Source organism: Microcaecilia unicolor, chromosome 6 (assembly GCF_901765095.1).
Source record: "Microcaecilia unicolor chromosome 6, aMicUni1.1, whole genome shotgun sequence".
Classification (NCBI taxonomy): Eukaryota; Metazoa; Chordata; class Amphibia; order Gymnophiona; family Siphonopidae; genus Microcaecilia; species Microcaecilia unicolor.
Window position 1 is genome coordinate 187,954,706 of NC_044036.1, and position 21,166 is coordinate 187,975,871.

The window sequence follows — 21,166 nt, forward strand, 5'->3', positions numbered from 1 at the left end:
CGGGCATAACCCATTAGTCTGGACTGGTCTGGTAGAATTTAAAGTGAAGAAAACTGTCAGGTAAGACATAAATTTTCTGCACTCCCCATATATCTGAACTCCCCCCTCCCCCAGTCTACCTTAAAGCAGTGTACCTTTCTGTAGAGGTCACCAGCAGTGGCTTCAATTCGAACAGTCCGTCTTCTTCCAAGCTTGGAGCCTGCTCTTTGCTGCGTCCCACCCCTTCTAACCTAACTTCTTGCTTCTACAAGGGCGGGTCGCAGCAGAGAGCAGTCTCTGGGCTCAGTGGCAGACAGTCTGTGCCAATCACTGCCATGACCAGTTATATCTACATAGAAATATTTTAAGGTGGCTCAGGGGGAGAGGGTTTTTCATATATAGAGGGAGTGCCAGACAAAGGGACAGAGAAGGGGATTGTAAGAGAGATGTTGCACTGCCTGGTTGCCTGAATGCTTAGTCTGCCCCTGCCTGGAGTAGACTTCCTGAGTCGATGTGCCATGCTCTGTCTCTGGCACTATTCAAATCTAGGCTAAAAGCCCACATTTTCGAGGCTGCTTTTAAATCTTAACCCCTTATTTGCCTGTTTAATATTCATTTGTGTTTTAATAATTCTCATAATAATTGAAACTGCCTGATCCTTTATTTGTCCTGTTTGACTGTTTTGCATAGATTGTAATCTTGGTTGAGCAGGGACTGTTTCTTATGTGTTTGTGTACAGTGCTGCGCACATCCAAGTAGTACTACAGAAAGGATAAGTAGTCCTAGTAGAAGTACGGATTTTGCAGACACTAGGTACTATTAGAGCAGTCCAGCTCTGAAACATGGAGGTTTGGATTCTCCATTACTGGAAGTTTTTGAGGGAGTAATTTAATTAGCTTTTTTAGTGTGTAAAATCCTGTTTTACACGTGCTGAAGGGCCTTTTTAAAATTACACTTACATATGTGAAAGTAAGTGCGATGACAAGAGTGCAGATTTTTATGTGATATTCGTGCAGGCATATTTTGGAGTGGAGTTTAGGCTCAGCATGGTCGAATTCACAAAGTACAAGCATACTTTATAAAATACATGTGCACACATGTACTTTACACACTAAAATGTATGCCTGCTCCTGTGCAGGTGTATATGTCTGCAACTTCAAGCTTCAGTGCAGGTATGATTTCTTCTTGTTTCCACTAATATTTTATAAAGACACATAGGCACCTGTCTGTCTTTATAAACCTTGGCGACCTGTTACAAGATTGCCCTCTAAAAGTACATTGGGCATATCTATCTGGGGTGATATAGCTGCAGAATATCCTACATGGAGGCACTCCTACCTCCCCTAATTCATTACTTTTCCTAGTCCTTTACAAATTTTGTTTGGATCTAGGCTCCAACTCAGGATCCCGCAGATGAGACCTCTCTCAACCTCCCTGTCATCCGTATAGAGGCAGAAAGGAGGAGAGTCAATGGCAAAGTTTAAATAGCTGTTCAGTGCCTGGCTCCAAAGTTTTGGGGTGTTCCCGCTCCAAGATATGTAGCTGACCTAGGGTGTTGTTGCTAAGACTGTTTTCCCATTCTGCATCCATAGAAGAACGCCAACGCTTACTAAATTGGATCTTTGATGTGGTGTTGCTCTCTCTCAGTATCCTCAACCAGTCTCTCTCATCCTCTCAACTTCCCCTAGCAGTTTCCCCCACCTCTGTCCTCCACTGTGCCTCCAGTCTTCCTCCATCTGCTACCCTAGTTTATATGTCATCTTCGCTCAACCTCTTCCCTTCATCCGCACCAGTCTCAATCCCTCTAACCCACCTCTTGCTAGTTGATACACCCATGCAATCACCACCCAGCTAACCAGTCTTCCACCCAATCACCACCCACCATTGTCCCCATCAGTCTTCCCCTTTTTCTTACCCCCCCCCCAAATCCATTTCTCTCCCTGTGTCTCCACACCCTAGTTAACTAGTCACCTTCCCATCACCCTGGAGGTCATCCTCTCAACCTTCCCAGTCAGTCATCCCTTAACTGGTTTGAGCCACTCTCTCCTCCTCTCCCCTTGCTGGCTTCTGAGGCTCCTCCTGACCCTTGTTGATACCCTCAGATGCTGACATTGTGACCTTCCTGCGCCACTGCTACTGCTACTATCAGCTGCTTTGATTCCTGCATCTGTATGGCTCTTAATATGTTTTGTAGTGGTTTTGCAAGACCCAGCATAAGATCTCATGGATAAAGGAGAGAGCTGTTTGGCAGCTGTAGTGGAGCAGGAAGGACATTTCAGATAGGCAAGTCTTGGGCACCACAGACAGATTTCTAAACACTGTGGTGACCTGATGTCGGGGATTTGTCGAGCCCTCATTTACTCTTCTACTCTCTGCTCCCAGCACATGATCTCAGCAGTGAATTGCAGATTGGTTTCTGTTGCTGCACTTGTGGTCTGCAATGAGCAAGCAATGTTTCTTCATTTCAGCGCTGCCCTAACTTTCTTGCAATCTGTCTTCGCTCTGCTGATCTACCCCTGTCTCTAAGCAATAGTCCTCTTGCAGCTCTGTTAAGCATTGCAATGTTTATACTATTATATGGGGTTGTAATTCTTATAAAGAGCAATTTTCAAAGCTTTTTCTCTGGGTAAATAGTTGAAAATTGCCTTCCTCTTCCCTCCTCTATTTAAAAAAAATCTGTGCTGTTTATGAGCATAGATACCTTTACTTTTACAAAAAGGTGTGGATCTGGAGCAGGGAGAGGACAAAGCTGGCCAATCTCAAGTTGGAAGTTCAGCTTGTCACTGTTGAAAAGCAAGTTCAGGGTTTGAAGATACTCATATACTTGTGGTGCAGCTGACACCTTCATTTTCAAAGAGAAATTCCATTTCTGACTGCAGTCAAGGTGTTTCAGAATTGCCCTAAATGTATATAGGGAAGAGATCACAGGAAGTGAAATTGATCTTTAGTGTATGATTGCTTCTTCCTCTGTAACATGTGAAAAGTGTTTCAGTCATCATGGTGGAGCACATTGTATGGCTGCTTTGTTTACCCTGATTTTGGAGCAGTCTTTTTTAGGAGGACATTGGGATCGCTACTAAAAACTGCCCCTTGTGTCTCCATCAGCCACTAACCATCAGATGTAGCACAATGGCCACTGGTGTCCTCTCATAGCATCGTCTGTGCTCCCTTTCAGGAACACATCTTCCAACTGGAGCCAGACAGACTGGAGTCGGGCAAAGGAAAGTGTTCGTATGATCCGAAGCTGGATAGCGTCTCAGCATTGATACGTGAGTCCTGGGATAGGCTGCTTTCTGAGCTTTCGGGTGGGAATAGAGGTGCTGGGGCTCTTTAATGTGCAATATGTTTATTCATTCCTGTATGGGCTGAGTCCAAGCTGGCACCCTTTGAACCACCCAGCCCACTGCTGACAGATGTGACCTTTCAGTAGCAGCACAGCTGCAATGTGTTAATCATGGGCTCTGGCAAAGACTCCAACATACAACTCAATCCCAGTTTCACATTTCAGCATTAAATGCTTTGGGTGAAGTGCAGCAACCGCCTTACCTCATCCTTTCACCTCTTCTCTCCTTGTCTTCAACACCCCTTTTCTCCTCTGCCTCCCTGCTCCCATTCTGCATCCTGTTCCTTCCCCCATCTTGTGCTTTCTCCTTTTTTCTCCTCACACTTGCGGTCCTTTTCCTCTTTCCTCTTCTTTCTCTTACATCCCTCTGATATGCTGTTCCCATCCTTCCTTTCTCTTCATTTCTTCCTCATTTCTCCCATTTTCCCTTCTCTCCATTTACTCACCTGTCGGAAAAATAAACAAAAGTACTGCCTCTTTGTTGTATCTGCTCAGTGCTGTGTATTGCTATTGAAAGGATAAATATTAGAGCATATGTATCACAAATATATATAAGGATGTACTGTGTGGGGGAAGAAAGAAAAGGAGAAGTATCTGGAAGCCTCGGAGATCAAATGTGCCTAATAGAGAAAATAAAACTCCAGACTTACAGCTCTAATTGTAGCAATAGGTCTCTATTGCTCTTGTAATAGAGACAGGATTCAGTGACTCATAAGTGGATATATCCATACCATTGAGTGGGTAGAAAAGGCCCAGAGTAGCACTGTATATCAAGAAAAATATTAAAACACTTGACATGCAGGGACTGCAAGGCATAAGGAAGGGGATGAGATATACTGCCTTTCTGTGGTGACAATCAAAGTGGTTTACATATTATGTACAGGTACTTATTTTGTACTTGGGGCAATGGAGGTTTAAATTACTTTTCCAGAGTCACAAGGAGCTGTAGTGGGAATTGAACCCATTCCCCTGCTTATCTGTCCTCTGTACTAACCATTAGGCTACTCCTCAACACCAGTGTAAGCATTGCCATACTGAGTCAGACTGAAGATCCATCATGCCCAGTGTCCTGTTTCCAACAGTGGCCAATCCAGGTCACAAGTACTTTACAAGATCCCAGTGATAAGCAGTGGATTTTCCTAAGTCCATCTTAATAATGGACTATGGACTTTTCTTGTTGGAACTTGTCCAAACCATTGTTAAACTCTGCTTAGCTAACTGCTAGGCGTAGGAGAAGTCACCTCAGGTTGTTTTAGAAACTACTACTTATCATTTCTATAGCGCTACATGAAGGCATACGCAGATGGTGCTCCCCATCTGGGCCAATGTAATCTACACACTTCCTACATAGAACTTCCAAGGACGCCAACTTTTTCAGTGGGAGATTTAGAACACACAACTAGTCTGAACCAGCTCTGCTCACTCCGTCCACAGCTCCGCCCTTGGTACACCCTGAAGGCGGCTCATGCCACCAGCAGTTGCTTCCCTTTCTAGCAGCAGCAGGAGATGCCTTAATAAAATGTAATTTCTTGCTGCTGCAGGTCCAGTCCCACAGTTCTTATTACCAGACTTGTCCCGCTGCAGCAGGAGATGATGTTTTATTAAGGCATCGCTTGCTGCCACTAAAAGAAGCTGCTCAGTGGGAGTGTGGGAGAATACCCTCAAAAGCGGGAGACTTGGCAGGTCTGCTGCATGAGCAGAACCCGATAAAGGTCCAGTCAAAGATATGCAAAGATGTTGCTGGTGGAAGATTTTGATCTGAAAGATGTTGATCCCTTCAGCAGAAACAATCATATGTAGCGTGTTCTTGGAATCCCTTTAAAGGACTTTTATCAGGGAAATGGTAGCAAAATCCAGAAGGGACAGTGCTTAACTTGGTACCTACAAACAGGGAAAGTATTTTGTGTGTCCAATAAGTGGTTGCCTGAGCGCCAGTAATCATAAAATGATGTGGTTCACATTAAGAGCACTAATGTGAAAATATGGGTTACAAAAGGTTAGAGCCCTAGACTTCAAGCATTCCAACTTTACAAGCTCACATAGGTAACTCTAAAATAATGAGAAGTCTAGGGGTGGGCCAGAAAGTGGTTGTCTGGATTAGAAACAGGTTGAGCGATAAACACAGTAAATGATGGCAGGTAAAGATCTGCACGGTCCATCCCGTCTGCCCAATAAGACGACCAGAGCTGCACCAACCTCTCTGTGTAGGCCACAGTCATTCATGTTCAAACACTGGTTGGCAACCTGCCATCTTGCCAACCATATATAGGCAATTAAACATGATGGAGTCTTGGGACAATATATGTTATAACTAAAGTATTGCTAACAATATTTAAATTGCTATTTAAGATGTCTGTTCTTGAGTTGTACAGCACCCTTACACGCAGCATATTGCCAAATCTTCGTCTGTCTTTTGCCATTTGCAGGATGCAGACTGTAGTAGTCTGTCCAGCATTGGCTTTAATTCCCTAATACTGGAATTGCCTAGAGAGTAGAAACAAGTGGAGTTCATGCTGAGGACAGTAGAGTTATCAGTAGAGTCCTAGGGATGGTTCTTTTCAATATTTTCATGAGTGATAATGCAGAAGGGTTAAAAGGAAATAGTTGTCTTTTTTGTAGATGGCACTAATAGGAGTGGACACCCCTTCAAAGCTAAGTTTTAGTGGAAAATAATGCAGTCATGGATTTGATAAGCAGAAATCCAAGGAAGCTATATATGATTGCAGGTGTGAATCATATTCAGCCATTCTAGGGAGAGAAACCGCAGGGTGATCATTATTTATTTATTTGTAACATTTGTATCCCACATTTTCCCACCCATTAGCAGGCTCAACGTGGCTTACATAATACCGTCAAGGCGATCGCCAAGTCCAGTAGATATTAAATACAGTTTAAAATAAGGGTCAGTTAAGGTTAGGGTATACAAGTACAACAAGGGTCAAGGAACTAAGGAATATACAATGTCCATTACGATGTGAGGTTTTGATGCATTACGGAGTTAAGGCATTTAAGTTGGATCAGTAAAATAGGCCTTGCAAAACAGGTTTATTAGGGTTATCATTTATCATTAGGGTTTGAACAATTCTTCCAAGGATAAAATGTACTTACTTTGTATTTCTCCCATAAACTCCCCCCCCCCCCCCCACCCAATAATTTGTGTTCCTTTTGGGTTTGGTTTGAGTACATACCTCCACTCCCTATTTAGTCTCGCTCTGCTTTTCTCCCTCACCATATCACACTCCTGTTCATTTCCACTTTCCCCAGCTCTTTCACTTTCTCCTTCTCTCTCCCTCAGCAGTGTCTGTCTTCTGTATTGCCCCCACACTGGCATCTCACTCCTTCTCTAGTCTTGCCACTGCAGTTCAGGGCCTAAGCCCAGCTGGCACTTAAGAGAGAGAAGCTGGAGGCCATGGGCAGCTGCCTCCTCCTATTGGCCCTGATCAGGACCAAAGATGACGCTTTCCCCACAGAAAAATTCCACTTTCTCCAGGCAAATCAGAAACTAGATTTGTCAAACACTGGTGTTTATATGATGAAGCTAACAAGGAGCAAATTTAAAATAATTTGGAGAAACTGATTACTGAACAAACTATCAGTTTGTAGAATTTATTACCAGGAGATATAGTCAAGGCATGTGGAGTGGCAGTTTGTGTGCTGGAACATAAACGGTTATGCCGGCCATTTTAGAAACATAGACATCTATTTCTGCTGAAGCTGCCACAGAGCCCAGTATCCCTTGCAAGTTTCGCTTTTGGGAAGGGGGGGGGGGGGGCGAGTGGCAGCACCAACCTTTAGGGAATGAAAGAAGAGACCTTCCTTAATCCATTCTTCAGTTTTAGATACCCGTAAGCCAGTTTTGTAAGATTGGAACTTAGATGTTTATGTATAATAGACAATAGACACCTAAGTGCCAGTTTATGGATGTCCAAAACACAGATAGTGCTTCTAAAATAAGCACCTTAATATAGCTGGATTTAAAATAAGTTCAGACAAATTTCTAGAGAAAAACTCCATAAAAATGTTATCAGCCAAGAAGACCTTGAAAAGCTGCCAACATCTCTCAGAGAGAACCACAAGAAATGGGCCCAAAATTTTTTTTTGTTTGTTTTTTTACATTTGTACCCTGCGCTATCCCACTCATGGCAGGCTCAATGCGGCTTACATGGGGAAATGGAGGGTTAAGTGACTTGCCCAGAGTCACAAGGAGCTGCCTGGGCCTGGAATCAAACTCAGTTCCTCAGGACCAAAGTCCACCACCCTAACCACTAGACCACTCCTCCACTGTCAGGTACAAGGTGCTGGGTTTGATGGACCTTTGGTATATCTTATGTGCTTATGTCTGTGGATCTCCAGGTAGCTAAGCCATGCTACAAGGCAGTAGCCGCAGCCAGAGTCAGATGAACCCTAGGGTGCATGAGGTGGTAATCATTTGCAAGCACATTCAAGCTGGGGAAAGAAAACAGCATACATGTATTCAACTTCCACATAAAAAAAAAAAAAAAACTTTATATACCCTCTTCGTGGAAGATCCCAGTCAAGATGGTGTTAGTAGTAAAAAAAAAATTACATTAAATACAAGTACAAATTACATATACACAAAGAAGACTGTATTCAACTAGAGCAGGTGAAATAAACACTGCTTTAATCCTTTCCTAAAAGATAACAAAGGTAGCTGGCCTTTCCTTAAAACTTCAGGTAACTTATTCCACCATTTAGCTGTCAGCGCTTGGAAAACCTTTTTTCGCCATACCTTCTTTTTCATGATATTTTAGACCAGGATATGGTAGTTGTTTTCTAAACATAAAGGTCAATTCGGGGAATACTTATTCAATTGCTTATATAATAAAACAGGGATTCGATTGTTTAACACTTTAGAAGTGAAATCCATCACATGTTTCGCCATCTTAATGACATTAGAACATTTTCTGTCGGCATATATGGTAGGTATTTAAAATCGAGGGGACATCCTTGAAAAAGCCGCTTGACGCTGGAACATGTGACATATCAGATTGAAGATCCCTCCAAAGCCGACCTTGCTTATCACAAGCTAAGTAATATATTACCATAAAAATCAAAGAAGTTTAAGACTTCCACTGATGAAATACTTGTGGTTGGGGAGCCGGTGTATCTGGATTTTCAGAAGGCGTTTGACAACGTACCTCATGAAAGACTCCAGAGGAAACTGGAGAGTCATGTGATCAGAGGTAGGGTATTACTATGGATTAAGAGCTGGTTGAAGTATAGGAAGCAGAGAGTAGGATTGAATGGCCAGTATTCTCAATGGAGAAGGGTAGTTAATGGGGTGCCTCAGGGGTCTGTGCTGGGACTGCTGCTTTTTAACATATTTATAAATGACCTAGAGATGGGAGTAACTAGTGAGGTAATTAAATTCGCAGATGACACAAAGTTATTCAGGGTCGTCAAGCGCAGGAGGAGTGTGAAAGATTACAGGAGGACTTCGCGAGACTGGGGGATTGGGCGTGCAAGTGGCAGATGAAGTTAAATGTTGACAAGTGCAAAGTGATGCATGTGGGTAAGAGGAACCCGAATTACAGCTATGTCATGCAAGGTTCCGCGTTAGGAGTCACAGACCTAGAAAGAGATCTGGGAGTCATCATTGATAAGACGTTGAAAACGTCTGCTCAGTGTGCTGCGGCGGCTAAGGAAGCGCACAGAATGTTAAGTATTATTAGGAAAGGGATGGAAAACAAACACAACGATGTTATAATGCAGTTGTATCGCTCCATGGTGAGACCGCACCTCGAATATTGTGTCCAATTCTGGTGCCGCATCTGTAAAAAGATATAAAGGAATTGGAGAAGGTGCAGAGAAGGGCGACGAAAATGATAAAACGGATGGAACGACTTCCCTATGAGGAAAGGCTGAGAAGGTTAGGGCTCTTCAGCTTGGAGAGAAGGCGGCTGAGGGGTGATATGATAGAAGTCTACAAGATAATGAGCGGATAATGAGATGTGAAGCGTTTGTTCACACTTTCAAACAATAATAGAACCAGGGGACACAAGATGAAGCTATAATATGGTAGATTTAAAACAAATGGGAGAAAGTTTTTCTTTACTCAGCATGTAGTTGGACTCTGGAACTCATTGCCGGAGAATGTAGTGACAGCAGCTGGCTTTACGGAGTTTAAGGGGGGTTTGGACAGATTCCTGAAGGAAAAGTCCATTGAACATTATTAAATATATATATATTTTTTTTTGGGGGGGGGGGTTGCTGGTCCTTGAAGCCTGGATTGGCCGCTGTCGGAGATAGGATGCTGGGCTTGATGGACCCTTGATCTTTTGCCAGTATGGCGGTGCTTATGTGCTAGAGATCAAGTATAAAGTATTTAAGGACTGGTGATACTGGGAATGTCATATGCAGTATTGACTTAATTGGCCACTTGACGCCCATACTGAGGTCCATTTAAAACAATTTGTGTTAAGTAAACTTTCATTAAAAAAAGTCTAAAATTGCAGCATATATAAGCAGTAAATCTTCATTGTTGGAGTATTTTATTATGACATCTTGGCTCAATGTGCCTGTATTGTGGTGCTCAGCTATAGGATTGGCCCCCCCAGAAATAGAATTACAAAACCATTCTGTTCAGACTCTGGCATCATGTCACCCCTCTGCTACCAGACCGTGAGAAGTAATGCAAAACCTTGCAATTAGACACTCGAACTGCACTAACCCTACTCGTAGGATCCCGCGGTTCACATGAACAGTCGGGCCTAAGCTAGCAGAGGAGGAAGAAGTGACCCAATGTGCAATGATTCACTTCTTCCTTGTAGCAGGAGCTCAGCAAGGGAGGGGAAGAGAGAGTAAGCAGAAAAGAGCAGCTGCTGTTGCCGATGGCTGAGGATAGGAAGGGGCCAAAACATATCCTGGACATCAACAGGGTAGACTGTACTGGACTTTAGTTGATTCTGCATTGGCTGTGAGCAGGGCTGAGAGGGTTTTTTTCCCCTCTTCTGTGCTGTCTGCCTCCTGGTGGTGCTTGTTTGATATTCTGCCTAGGAGTGGCACTGGCCTACTGGGGCTGCCAATGGGGGGTGTAGTGTTTCCGTATGGCTGCCCATGGTACCAGGAAAGACGCGGAGAAGAATTGCGGCGGTGGATTAAAGATGAATGAGAAAAGGGCCCTTCCATCCCTCCAGTGGAATCCACCTGGGCATCGGAAGTAGTTGCAGAGGTCCGCTAGGCCATGGAACAGGCCATGGGAACACAGTTGCAACAAATCATGAATATACTGGATGTCATGGAACACTGATTTGCTGCTTTCACCAAAGATCTTCAGGAGGTTCAACAGAGAGTCGGAGACGTGGAAACTTCGACTCAAGAATCTTCATTGGAAATCAAGTGCCTTCAAAATAAGGTTGCTTCCTTAGAAGAGAAGGTTGATGACTTGGAAAATCACTCTCGCAGGAACAATCTGAGACTGGTTGGATTGCCAGAATTGATACATGGTTCAGAATTATGGGGTTTTCTGGAAGCCTGGTTCCCATGATTCTTGCAACACAGCTGGTCCTTTGCATATAGAACAAGCACACAGGCTGGGTCCCAAAAGATCACCTACGGAATGGCCCAGGATAGTCATTTTTAGATTGCTTCATTATCATCATAAGGTGGAGATTGTGTGTGCTCTCAGAAGTGGTAAAACCCTGGATTATGAAGGACATAAGATTTTGTGTTTTCAAGACTATTCTACCAAAGTCTCTCTTCAACAGTTTTCTCCACTTTGTGGCCATTTACACAAGTTACAAGTGTGTTTTAGCTGCTAAGCTGCAGATCCACCGCAATGGAACTTTTCAATATTATGACACAGTTGAGGTGGCCCAGGCTTTTGTGGATCAGCTGGAACAAATGACTCTTGAGATCTTCAGTGTTATGCCTGGGACTTCTTTGGCTGTGCTTACAAGGACAGGGGGAGTATATTCTGTGTTGCTTCTGTGTTCGTATTTTTTTTTTTTTTAGATTCATGGGAAGAGTCTCTTCTGTTAACCTGTTCTACATAGATGAGAGGGAGACTGGGAGCCAGCAGCCTTTTTCATTTATAATTTACAGGAGGGGATCTGCAGTTGGGGGTACAGACGTGCACCTTATGGTGCCCTTTAGGAGAGGGAAGGGGAGGGAGGACAGGTTGGAATGGGTGGGGATTTTTTGTGAAGGTTGGGAGGTGGGAAATAGACAAGGAATTCTGGACTGTTCAATTGGACTATTTGCAACAGAAGATAGTATGGGGTGGTGGGAGTACTGGCTGGGATGCCCCTATCACTCTATTAGAGTAGCTATTCACTTTTTGTATCATTTCTATAATGCTATCACGTAATGCCCTTCAAAATAGTGACCTGGAATGTGAGAGATATTTCTTCCCCAGTTAAGTGTCAGAAAATACATCAAGCGCTAAATCAACATAAGGTGTCCATTGCCTTCCTTCAATAAATGCATCTAGATGCATCAAAAGCTTTGACAATGGTGGGTCAGTTCTTTTTTTTTTTTTTTTGAATCTCTGGCATTGGCCAAAAAGACGGGTATCATCATATTAGTTAGGAAAGGGATTCAGCTCTCCACTCACAAAATTATTCACGATGATGCTGGGTGATTTTTGTTGGTTCATGTAACTATTGAACGCCAACCATTGCTCCTTTGTAACATTTATGCACCAAACACTTACTACAAGCAGATTCTTACCAAAGCTTTGGTGGTATTCCTTTTTTGGTAGGGGGGTGGGGGACTTTAATGAAGTAGGGGATCCAAGGCTAGATAGATTTCATGGGACAGTGAGTGGATCCTATCATGACTCCCGGGGTATTTCACTGCTGAGTGAAGTCCTGGATTTGGTGGATGTTTGGCGCATCTTGCACCCGGTAGAACGAGACTATACTCACTTGTCTCGGATGCACGCCACCATGTCCAGGATTGATTACATTTTTACTTCTCGCTGTCTATTTACAATGATATTGGCAGCGGAGATTGGACCTATTAATATCTTGGATCATGCTGTGGTATCTGCTTGCTTGGAGTTCCCCAGGGCATATTCATGACACTATCAGTGGAAGTTCCCTGTTCAGCTTTATGGGGATGGGAGATTTTTAGACTTTATTTCACAGAAATATCAGATATTTAAGGAAGCGAATGCTGCCCATGTGGATAATCTTATATTGGGATACTGCTAAGGCAGTGCTTATGGGAGAGATTATAGCTTATGTTGGTCATCAAAAGAAGGTCAGAAACAGGGAGCTGCTCCGATTGGAACGAGGGGTTATACGTCTGATACGTCTTTGTGGGTTCCATCATAATGTACAGATTAAAACTCAGCTTTTAGATTTGCAACACACTCTAAATAAATTAATTCATCACAGTACCCAAAAATTGCACAGTTATTTTCAATATTAATTATACAAGCATGCAAATAAGAGTGGTAGATTGCTAGCCCGCTTGGATCATCCCCATCAGGGTCCATTTAAGATTAATGCTCTGGACTCCTCCACCAGGGTAGAGTCCATTTAAGATTGATGCTCTGTACTCCTCCACCAGGGTTTTTGAAAATAAGAATGTTCGCATCAACCTCATTATGAAAGACTACTATGCCCAACTGTATTCGCCCCCTGATCCTCCTCCGTTGGAAAATTCTATGTATCTTTCTGGTTTGGATCTTTCACAGTTAGATCCAGACAGTTTGACTATACTAAATGCTCCTTTTGTGGCGGCAGAGGTATCTTGGGTTATACAAAGGGGACTCCTCAGTAAGACTCCTGGACCTGACGGCTATAGAGGAGAATTCTGTAAGATGTTGAGAGAGGAGTTTGTACCCCCACTGACTTCCATGTTTAATTGTAAACCTATGCAACAAAATTGTAACTTATGCAACACGCTACCTCATGACAACGCTGACATCAAACTTCCTTAATGAGTTGGACCCAACCACTGGAAAATACCCGGCAGACCGAATCTGGTTAAACTTCACCCTACTTACCGTCAATACAGTTACACAAGTGATCAGCAGGTTCTCCAACACTCATTGCAAACTAGATACCTGTCCCAACTACCTAATGAAATCCGCCCCTGACCGCTTCATAGTAGACCTCACATCCCACCTAAATTACATGCTTCAGCAAGGTCTCTTCTCTAAGGAAAATGGCAACATCCTACTCACCCTGATAACCAAAAGACACCACGAAAAAAACAAATGAAATCACTAACCTCCCTCCAGTGGCATCCATCCCGTTGTTAGTCAAACTGATGGAAAACATGCCAAACAACTTACAGATTATATAAACAAATTCTCAATATTACATGAATCGCAGTCAGGTTTTCGCCCCCTCCACAGCACTGAAACAGTACTACTCACTCTTCTAGCCAAATTCAAGCAGGAAATAGCAATAGGCAAATACATCCTCCTCCTCCAATTCGATGTCTAGTGCATTCGACATGGTAAACCATAATATATTAATAAGATTGATTACTAGATAAGTTCAGGATCGGTGGAATCATACTTAGCTGGATCAAGGGTTTTCTAACCAGAAGAACATATCAAGTAAAACCAAACTCTAACATATCACCGTGGAAAGCAGACTGTGGAGTACCACAAGGATCACCACTATCACCGATCCTCTTCAACCTAATGATGACCCCACTAGCCAAGTCCTTATCCAACCAAGGTTTTAACCCTTTTATCTACGCAGACGATGTCACAATTTACATTCCTTAGAAATCTAACCTGACAGAAATCACCAACGAAATCAAGATCAGCTTGAACATCATGGACTCTTGGGCTAATGCATTTCAACTAAAACTCAACAAAGAAAAAACACGCTGTCTCATCCTCTCATCCCAACACAGCACGGACAACCCCACAATCATCAACACCCCAGATTACACCCTCCCTATCTCAGACAGCCAGAAAATCCTCGGCGTTACAGTGGACCGCAACTTAACACTAGAGAGCCAAGTGACATCCATGACAAAGAAAGTGTTCCACTCAATGTGGAAGCTCAAACACCTGAAGCAATTCTTCCCGAGGGATACATTTTGCAACCTGGTACAATCAATGGTACTAAGCCATGTAGACTACTGCAATGGAATTTATGCAGGATGTAAAGAACAAACCTTAAAGAAACTTGAGACTGCTCAAAACACGGCAGCTAGGCTTATCTTCAGAAAAACGCAATTTGAAAGCACAAAATCCCTCCGCGAAAAACTACACTGGCTCCCAATCAAAGAACGTATTGCTTTCAAAATCTGCACTCTGGTTCACAAAATCATCTACGGTGAAGCCCCAGGATACATGACAGACCTGATCGACCTACCAACTAGAAACACATCCGAATCAACATGAACGTATTTAAATCTGCACTACCCAAGCTGCAAAGGACTCAAATACAAATCAACCTATGCATCTATTTTTTCCTACATAAGCACACAACTGTGGAATGCATTACCAAAAGCCTTGAAAACTACGTATGATCACCTAAACTTCCGGAATACGCTAAAAACTAACCTGTTTAAAAAGGGATACCCTACCGATCCAACATAAATACCTGATCTCTGCAACACAACAAAACTAAAGTACGTAATGGACATAACACAACTTTTCCGTTATACAATGCCCTAATGTGGCTATGCCACATGAACTTTATCTTACCACAACATCACTATGTATTTGTTCACACTGGAGTCTGCAAACGCCTCTCCGGTTCTATGTGAGCCACATTGAGCCTACAAATAGGTGGGAAAATGTGGGATACAAATGTAACAAAAATAAATAAATACTATAGTAGGAGAGGAACGGCTACCTGAATCCCTGTGGCTAGCCCAGAAAGTCGTTTTGCCGAAACCAGGTCAAGATCCACAGAAACTGGAATCATATTGACCAATCTTGTTGCTCAATTATGAAGCTAAATTATTCGCAAACGTTTTGTTGAATCGTCTATCTCGTATAATTCCTGATCTGATTGAGGACTCTCAAGTGGGTTTCGTGCAAGGCTGCAACATTACTAAAAATGTGAGAAAGATTCATACTACTCTAGAGTTGGCAGCCGGTCAAGATGTTCCCTCAGTGCTGATCAGTTTTGATGCTGAAAAGACCTTTGACACAATGGTGTGGGACTTTTTGTTTGGGGTATTGGATGCTTATGGCATACAGGGTTTTTTTCAGGAAGCGATTCGGTCTTTGTATTTTCTTCCTCAAGCTCGTGTAGGTGAATGGATTGCTTTCCTCCCCCTTTTCAGTATATCGTGCTACCAGACAGGGTTGCCCGCTCTCACCACTTTTGTTTATCCTTACCCCGGACCCCCCCTTTTACATGACAGTCAGAGGAATCCAGACATACAAGGCTTTCACTTAGGTATAGATACCTTTAAAATAGCAGCTTTTGCTGATGATTAGTTAGTTCATGTGATTAATCCTCAAGTATCAATAGGGGCTTTGTTAGAATGCATGACAGAATTTGGGGATTTTTCAGGCTTTAAGTTAAGGGCAGGGGATCAGGGTGGGGTTTGGTGGGGACATTATCCATTGAAATGGGCCAGTGACTCTTTTTGCTGTTTGGGGATATTGATGGCTATGGAACCTTCGAAACTATATCGTTTGAACGTTGATAGATTGTTACAAGACACCGAGCTTCATTTCGAGAAACAGAGTCATTTACCTTTATCTTTAATGGGCAGGATAAATACATCTCTCTGACCTTATGTGCAACTTTCTTCGAATCAGTCACCTTACTTTCAAATTCTTCCTACTTTTTTACTCATCTATATGTTGCAACTTTGCTTTACCCTTCACTACCAATTATAATGTTCTATTATGTATTGTGTTGTAATTGCAAGTAGTATACCATGCCATATTTTGTATTGTTACTTGAATATTTTTACTGCTGTAATTGCCTATTGCTCATGTTTGATCTATTCTTACTGTACACTGCCTTGAGCGAATTCCTTCAGAAAGGCGGTAAATAAATCCTAATAAATAAATAAATACATTTTTCCTCGCTGGCTTTATGTTGGGCAGATTTTATCATTGCGCCTTTTGCAGAAAGATCTCCATTAGTTAATAAGTTGTATAGGAAATTTTTGTGGGGGGGGGGGGGGGGGAAGGAAACCGAAAATGCGTGTAGAATATCTTTATGATTCCTGGCCGCAAGGAAGTTTAGGTTTACCTTGCCTTAGGCACTATAATCAGGCTTGTCTTCTGCGGCACTTTAGGGATTTGTTGTTTGGTACTGATCAGTTTACTCCTACGTGTTGGGAAAGGGAATTGTTTACACCTTGGCATCTGAATTTTGTTTTGCTTGCCCAGATGAAAAATTTGCCTTGCTCTTGTCAAAGGAGTGTATTGCTGCAGCCACTGAGAGGCATTTGGCGGACTAATTTTGAATTGTTGGAATCAGAACCCGAATGTTAGTGATTTATTGCCATGTAGGGGTAATGCTGATTTTCCACCAGAGCTAGAGTCCAGACAGTTTAAGAGATAGTTGGACATGGGCATTGTTTTGATCAAGCATTTTCTCAATGAAGAAGGTGTGTCTTATTCTTTTCAGGATTTACAGGAGAGGCTTTTCCTAACTCACACAGATTATTTTGCTTCTCGGCAGCTGCACCACTATTATACTAGCTTATATCATGGGGCTGTGCATACGAAGCTGCGTCAGAAAATTCGAGATTTTTTGCAAGGAGATGTTTTTGGCCAGGTTTCTGTATCAGCTTTACATACAGCCTTGATTTCTATTCTCCCTCCCCGGAGTATGAAGCTTGGGTATGATTTGAAGGGGGTGGGTTTTCAAAAATTGATTAAAGCTATTCCAAATCAAGTTGGAAATGCTGAACCTCAGGAGAATCAATACCAAATACTCCATAGGGCCTATATATCACAATATCAGGCTGCTAGAGCAGGTTGGGTGCCTGCTGGTCAATGCCCTAAATGCCCTAAATGTTCATTCCTTTTGGCAATGTAGTGGCATTCTAGCATTTTGGAGGTCACTTCATCGATACTTAGGGATTCTTTTTCATCATCGTGTAGTCTTTTCAAGGAAAGGAATCTTGCTGAATAAACGGGAGGCATATGGGACCTTGGACAAAAATTTGCGCTTATTACTGTGTAAAGCTTATGCATTGGGGAAGAATTGCATACTTAACCATTGGATGCAGGAGGAGCCTCCCTCTTTTTGGTAGAAGGGTAGATAGTAGGATTCCCCAGGGGTCTGTTATGGGACCTTTACATTTTAACATATTTATAAATGATCTAGAGATGGGAGTAACTCCTACTTTCCGCAGGTGACATCAATCCCAATCCAGGTCCCCCTCACCTCTCCTCTCCATCTCCACGTAACCGATCCCAGAATGCCTCCACTCTCATCTCTATTCCCCTTCTCCCCCCCGCTTCCCTCCCCTTCTCGTGTGCCTTATGGAATGCCCACTCAGTATGCAACAAACTCTCCTTCACCCACGATTTATTCATCTCCCGTTCCCTTCAACTGCTCGCTTTAACTGAAACTTGGATAACCCCTAATGACACTGCCTCAATCGCAGCCCTATGCCATGGAGGATACCTTTTCTCCCACACTCCCCGCACAGATGCACGCGGTGGAGGCGTTGGATTTCTTCTCTCACCCTCCTGTAGTTTCCAACCCCTCCTCCTACCACAGTCTCACTGCTTCTCATCCTTCGAAACTCATGCCATCCGGCTATTCTACCCGACACCACTCAGAGTTGCAGTCATCTACCGCCCCCCCCCCCGATAAGCCCCTCTCTTCATTCCTTACTGACTTCGACGCCTGGCTCACCGTCTTTCTTGATCCCTCCTCTCCATCCCTCATTCTTGGTGATTTTAATATTCACGTCGACAACCCATCCAACTCCTACGCTTCTAAATTCCTCACTCTGACATCCTCCTTTAACCTACAACTCTGCGCCACCACCCCTACTCACCGTAATGGCCATTGTCTTGACCTCGTTCTCTTCTCTTTCTGCTCACCTTCCAACTTCTGCACCTCAGTCCTTCCAATCTCAGATCATCACCTAATCACCCTCTCACTTCATCACCCCCCCCCCCCCTCAACCTCGCCCAACTACAACCACTGCTTTCAGGAATCTCCAAGCCATCGACCCCCCTACCCTATCCTCTCACATCTCCAATCTCTTCCCTTCCATCTTGTCTTCTGAATCCGTCGACAAGGCTGTCTCTACCTACAATGAAATTCTCTCCACTGCTCTGGATACCCTTGCACCATCTGTCTCTCGCCCCACTAAGCGCATCAATCCTCAGCCCTGGTTAACCCCTTGCATCCGTTACCTCCGCTCCTGCACCCGTTCTGCTGAACGACTCTGGAGGAAATCTCGCACCCTGTCAGACTTCACCCATTACAAATTCATGCTGTCCTCCTTCCAGTCCTCCCTATTCCTTGCCAAACAGGAATATTACTCTCAATTAACCAAATCTCTTGGCTCCAACCCTCGTCGCCTCTTCGCCACCCTCAACTCCTTACTTAAAGTGCCCTCCGCTCCCACCCACCCCCCTCACTCTCTCCTCAAACACTAGCTGACTACTTCCGCGATAAAGTGCAGAAGATAAACCTTGAACTCGCTTCCAAGCCTTCTCCTCCCTGTGACTTCTTAACCCACTCCCTCAACCAACCTTACCTGGCCTCCTTCTCCTCCTTCCCTGAGATCACCGAAGAGGACACTGCTCGTCTTCTTTCTTCCTCTAAGTGCACCACCTGTTCCTCTGATCCCATCCCCACCTATCTGCTTAACAACATCTCTCCTACAGTTATCCCCTCAATCTGTCACATCCTCAACCTCTCTCTCTCCACTGCTACTGTCCCTGACACCTTCAAGCACGCTGTAGTCACACCACTTCTCAAAAAACCTTCACTTGACCCCACCTGTCCCTCCAACTACCGCCCCATCTCTCTTCTACCCTTCCTCTCCAAATTACTTGAACGCGCTGTCCACAGCTGCTGCCTTGATTTCCTCTCCTCTCAGGCCGTCCTCGATCCGCTTCAATCCGGCTTTCGCCCACTACACTCGACAGAAACAGCACTCTCTAAAGTCTGCAATGACCTGTTCCTTGCCAACTCCAAGGGACACTATTCCATCCTCATCCTCCTCGACCTATCTGCCGCCTTTGACACCATCAATCATAATTTACTTCTTGACACACTGTCCTCATTCGGGTTCCAGGGCTCCGTCCTCTCCTGGTTCTCTTCTTATCTTTCCCAACGCACCTTCCGAGTATTTTCTAATGGCTCTTCTTCCACCCCCATCCTGCTCTCTGTTGGGGTTCCCCAAGGATCTGTCCTTGGACCGCTTCTTTTCTCGATCTACACCTCTTCCCTGGGCTCGCTGATCTCATCACATGGTTTCCAGTACCATCTCTATGCTGATGACACCCAGCTTTATCTCTCCACTCCCGACATCACTGTCGAAACCCAGGCCAGAGTTTCGGCCTGCCTCTCAGACATCGCTGCCTGGATGTCCAACCGGCATCTGAAACTGAACATGGCAAAGACTGAGCTCCTTGTCTTTCCACCCAAACCCTCTTCTCCTCTTCCCCCACTTGCCGTCTCTGTTGACAATGCCCTCATCCTCCCCGTCTCTTCAGCCCGCAATCTCAGAGTCATCTTCGATTCCTCCCTCTCCTTCTCTGCCCATGTCCAGCAGACTGCTAAGACCTGTCGCTTCTTCCTCTATAATATTAGCAAAATTCGCCCATTCCTGTCTGAACAGACCACCCGAACCCTCGTCCACTCGCTCGTTACCTCTCGTCTTGACTGTTGCAACCTTCTTCTCGCTGGCCTCCCGCTTAGCCATCTATCCCCCCTTCAAGCTGTCCAAAATTCCGCCGCACGTCTTATCTACTGCGTGAACCGATACTCTCATATCACCCCTCTCCTCAAGTCACTTCACTGGCTCCCTATCCGCTACCGTATTCAGTTCAAGCTTCTCCTATTGACCTTCAAATGCACTCAATCTGCTGCCCCCCATTACCTCTCTACCCTCCTCTCCCCGTATGTTCCCGCCCGTAACCTCCGCTCTCAGGACAAATCACTCCTATCTGTACCCTTCTCCAACACCGCTAACTCCAGACTCCGCCCCTTCTGCCTCGCATCACCTTATGCCTGGAACAGACTTCCCGAGCCCATACGCCAAGCGCCCTCCCTGCCCATCTTCAAGTCCTTACTTAAGACCCATCTCTTCTCCCTTGCTTTTGGCGCCTAACCACCTTCCCCATTCATGCTACCTACACTGACTACATAGTTTGTAACCTTTAGACTGTAAGCTCTCTTGAGCAGGGACTGTCCTTCCCCATGTTAAACTTGTACAGCGCTCCGTAACCCTGGCAGCGCTATAGAAATGCTAAGTAGTAGTAGTAGTAGTAGTAATTAAATTTGCTGATGACACAAAGCTATTCAAAGTTGTTAAATCGCGAGAGGATTGTGAAAAATTACAAGAGGACCTCACGAGACTGGGAGACTTAAATGGCAGATGGCGTTTAATGTGTGCAAGTGCAAAGTGATGCATGTGGGAAAGAGGAAGCCGAAGTATAGCTACGTAATGCAAGGTTCCACGTTAGGAGTCACTGACCAAGAAAGGGATCTCGGCGTCATTGTTGATGATACGTTGAAACTGTCTGCTCAGTGTGCAGTGGCGCCTTAGAAAGCAAATAGAATGTTGGGTATTATTAGGAAAGGAATGGAAAAAAAGTGAGGACGTTATAATGGCTTTATATCGGTCCATAGTGCGACTGCACCTCAAATATTGTGTTCAGTTCTGGTCGCTTGCATCGCTGCATGATCCTGATTGCACCCTTCTAGCCGCGTCAGATTTGGTTCCCTCTTCTTCTGG

General features: G+C 44.1%; 1 protein-coding gene across 2 annotated transcripts in view; it reads left to right on the forward strand.

The window, feature by feature from the left end:
* The window catches only part of SEMA3F (semaphorin 3F), a 549,876-nt gene that overhangs the window by 378,801 nt on the left and 149,909 nt on the right, over positions 1 to 21,166 (forward strand). For both annotated transcript variants that reach the window (XM_030205370.1, XM_030205371.1), the window contains one exon: positions 3,155 to 3,248. In XM_030205370.1, the coding sequence (XP_030061230.1) occupies positions 3,155 to 3,248 (94 nt within the window). The remainder of the gene's footprint in view (positions 1 to 3,154; positions 3,249 to 21,166) is intronic.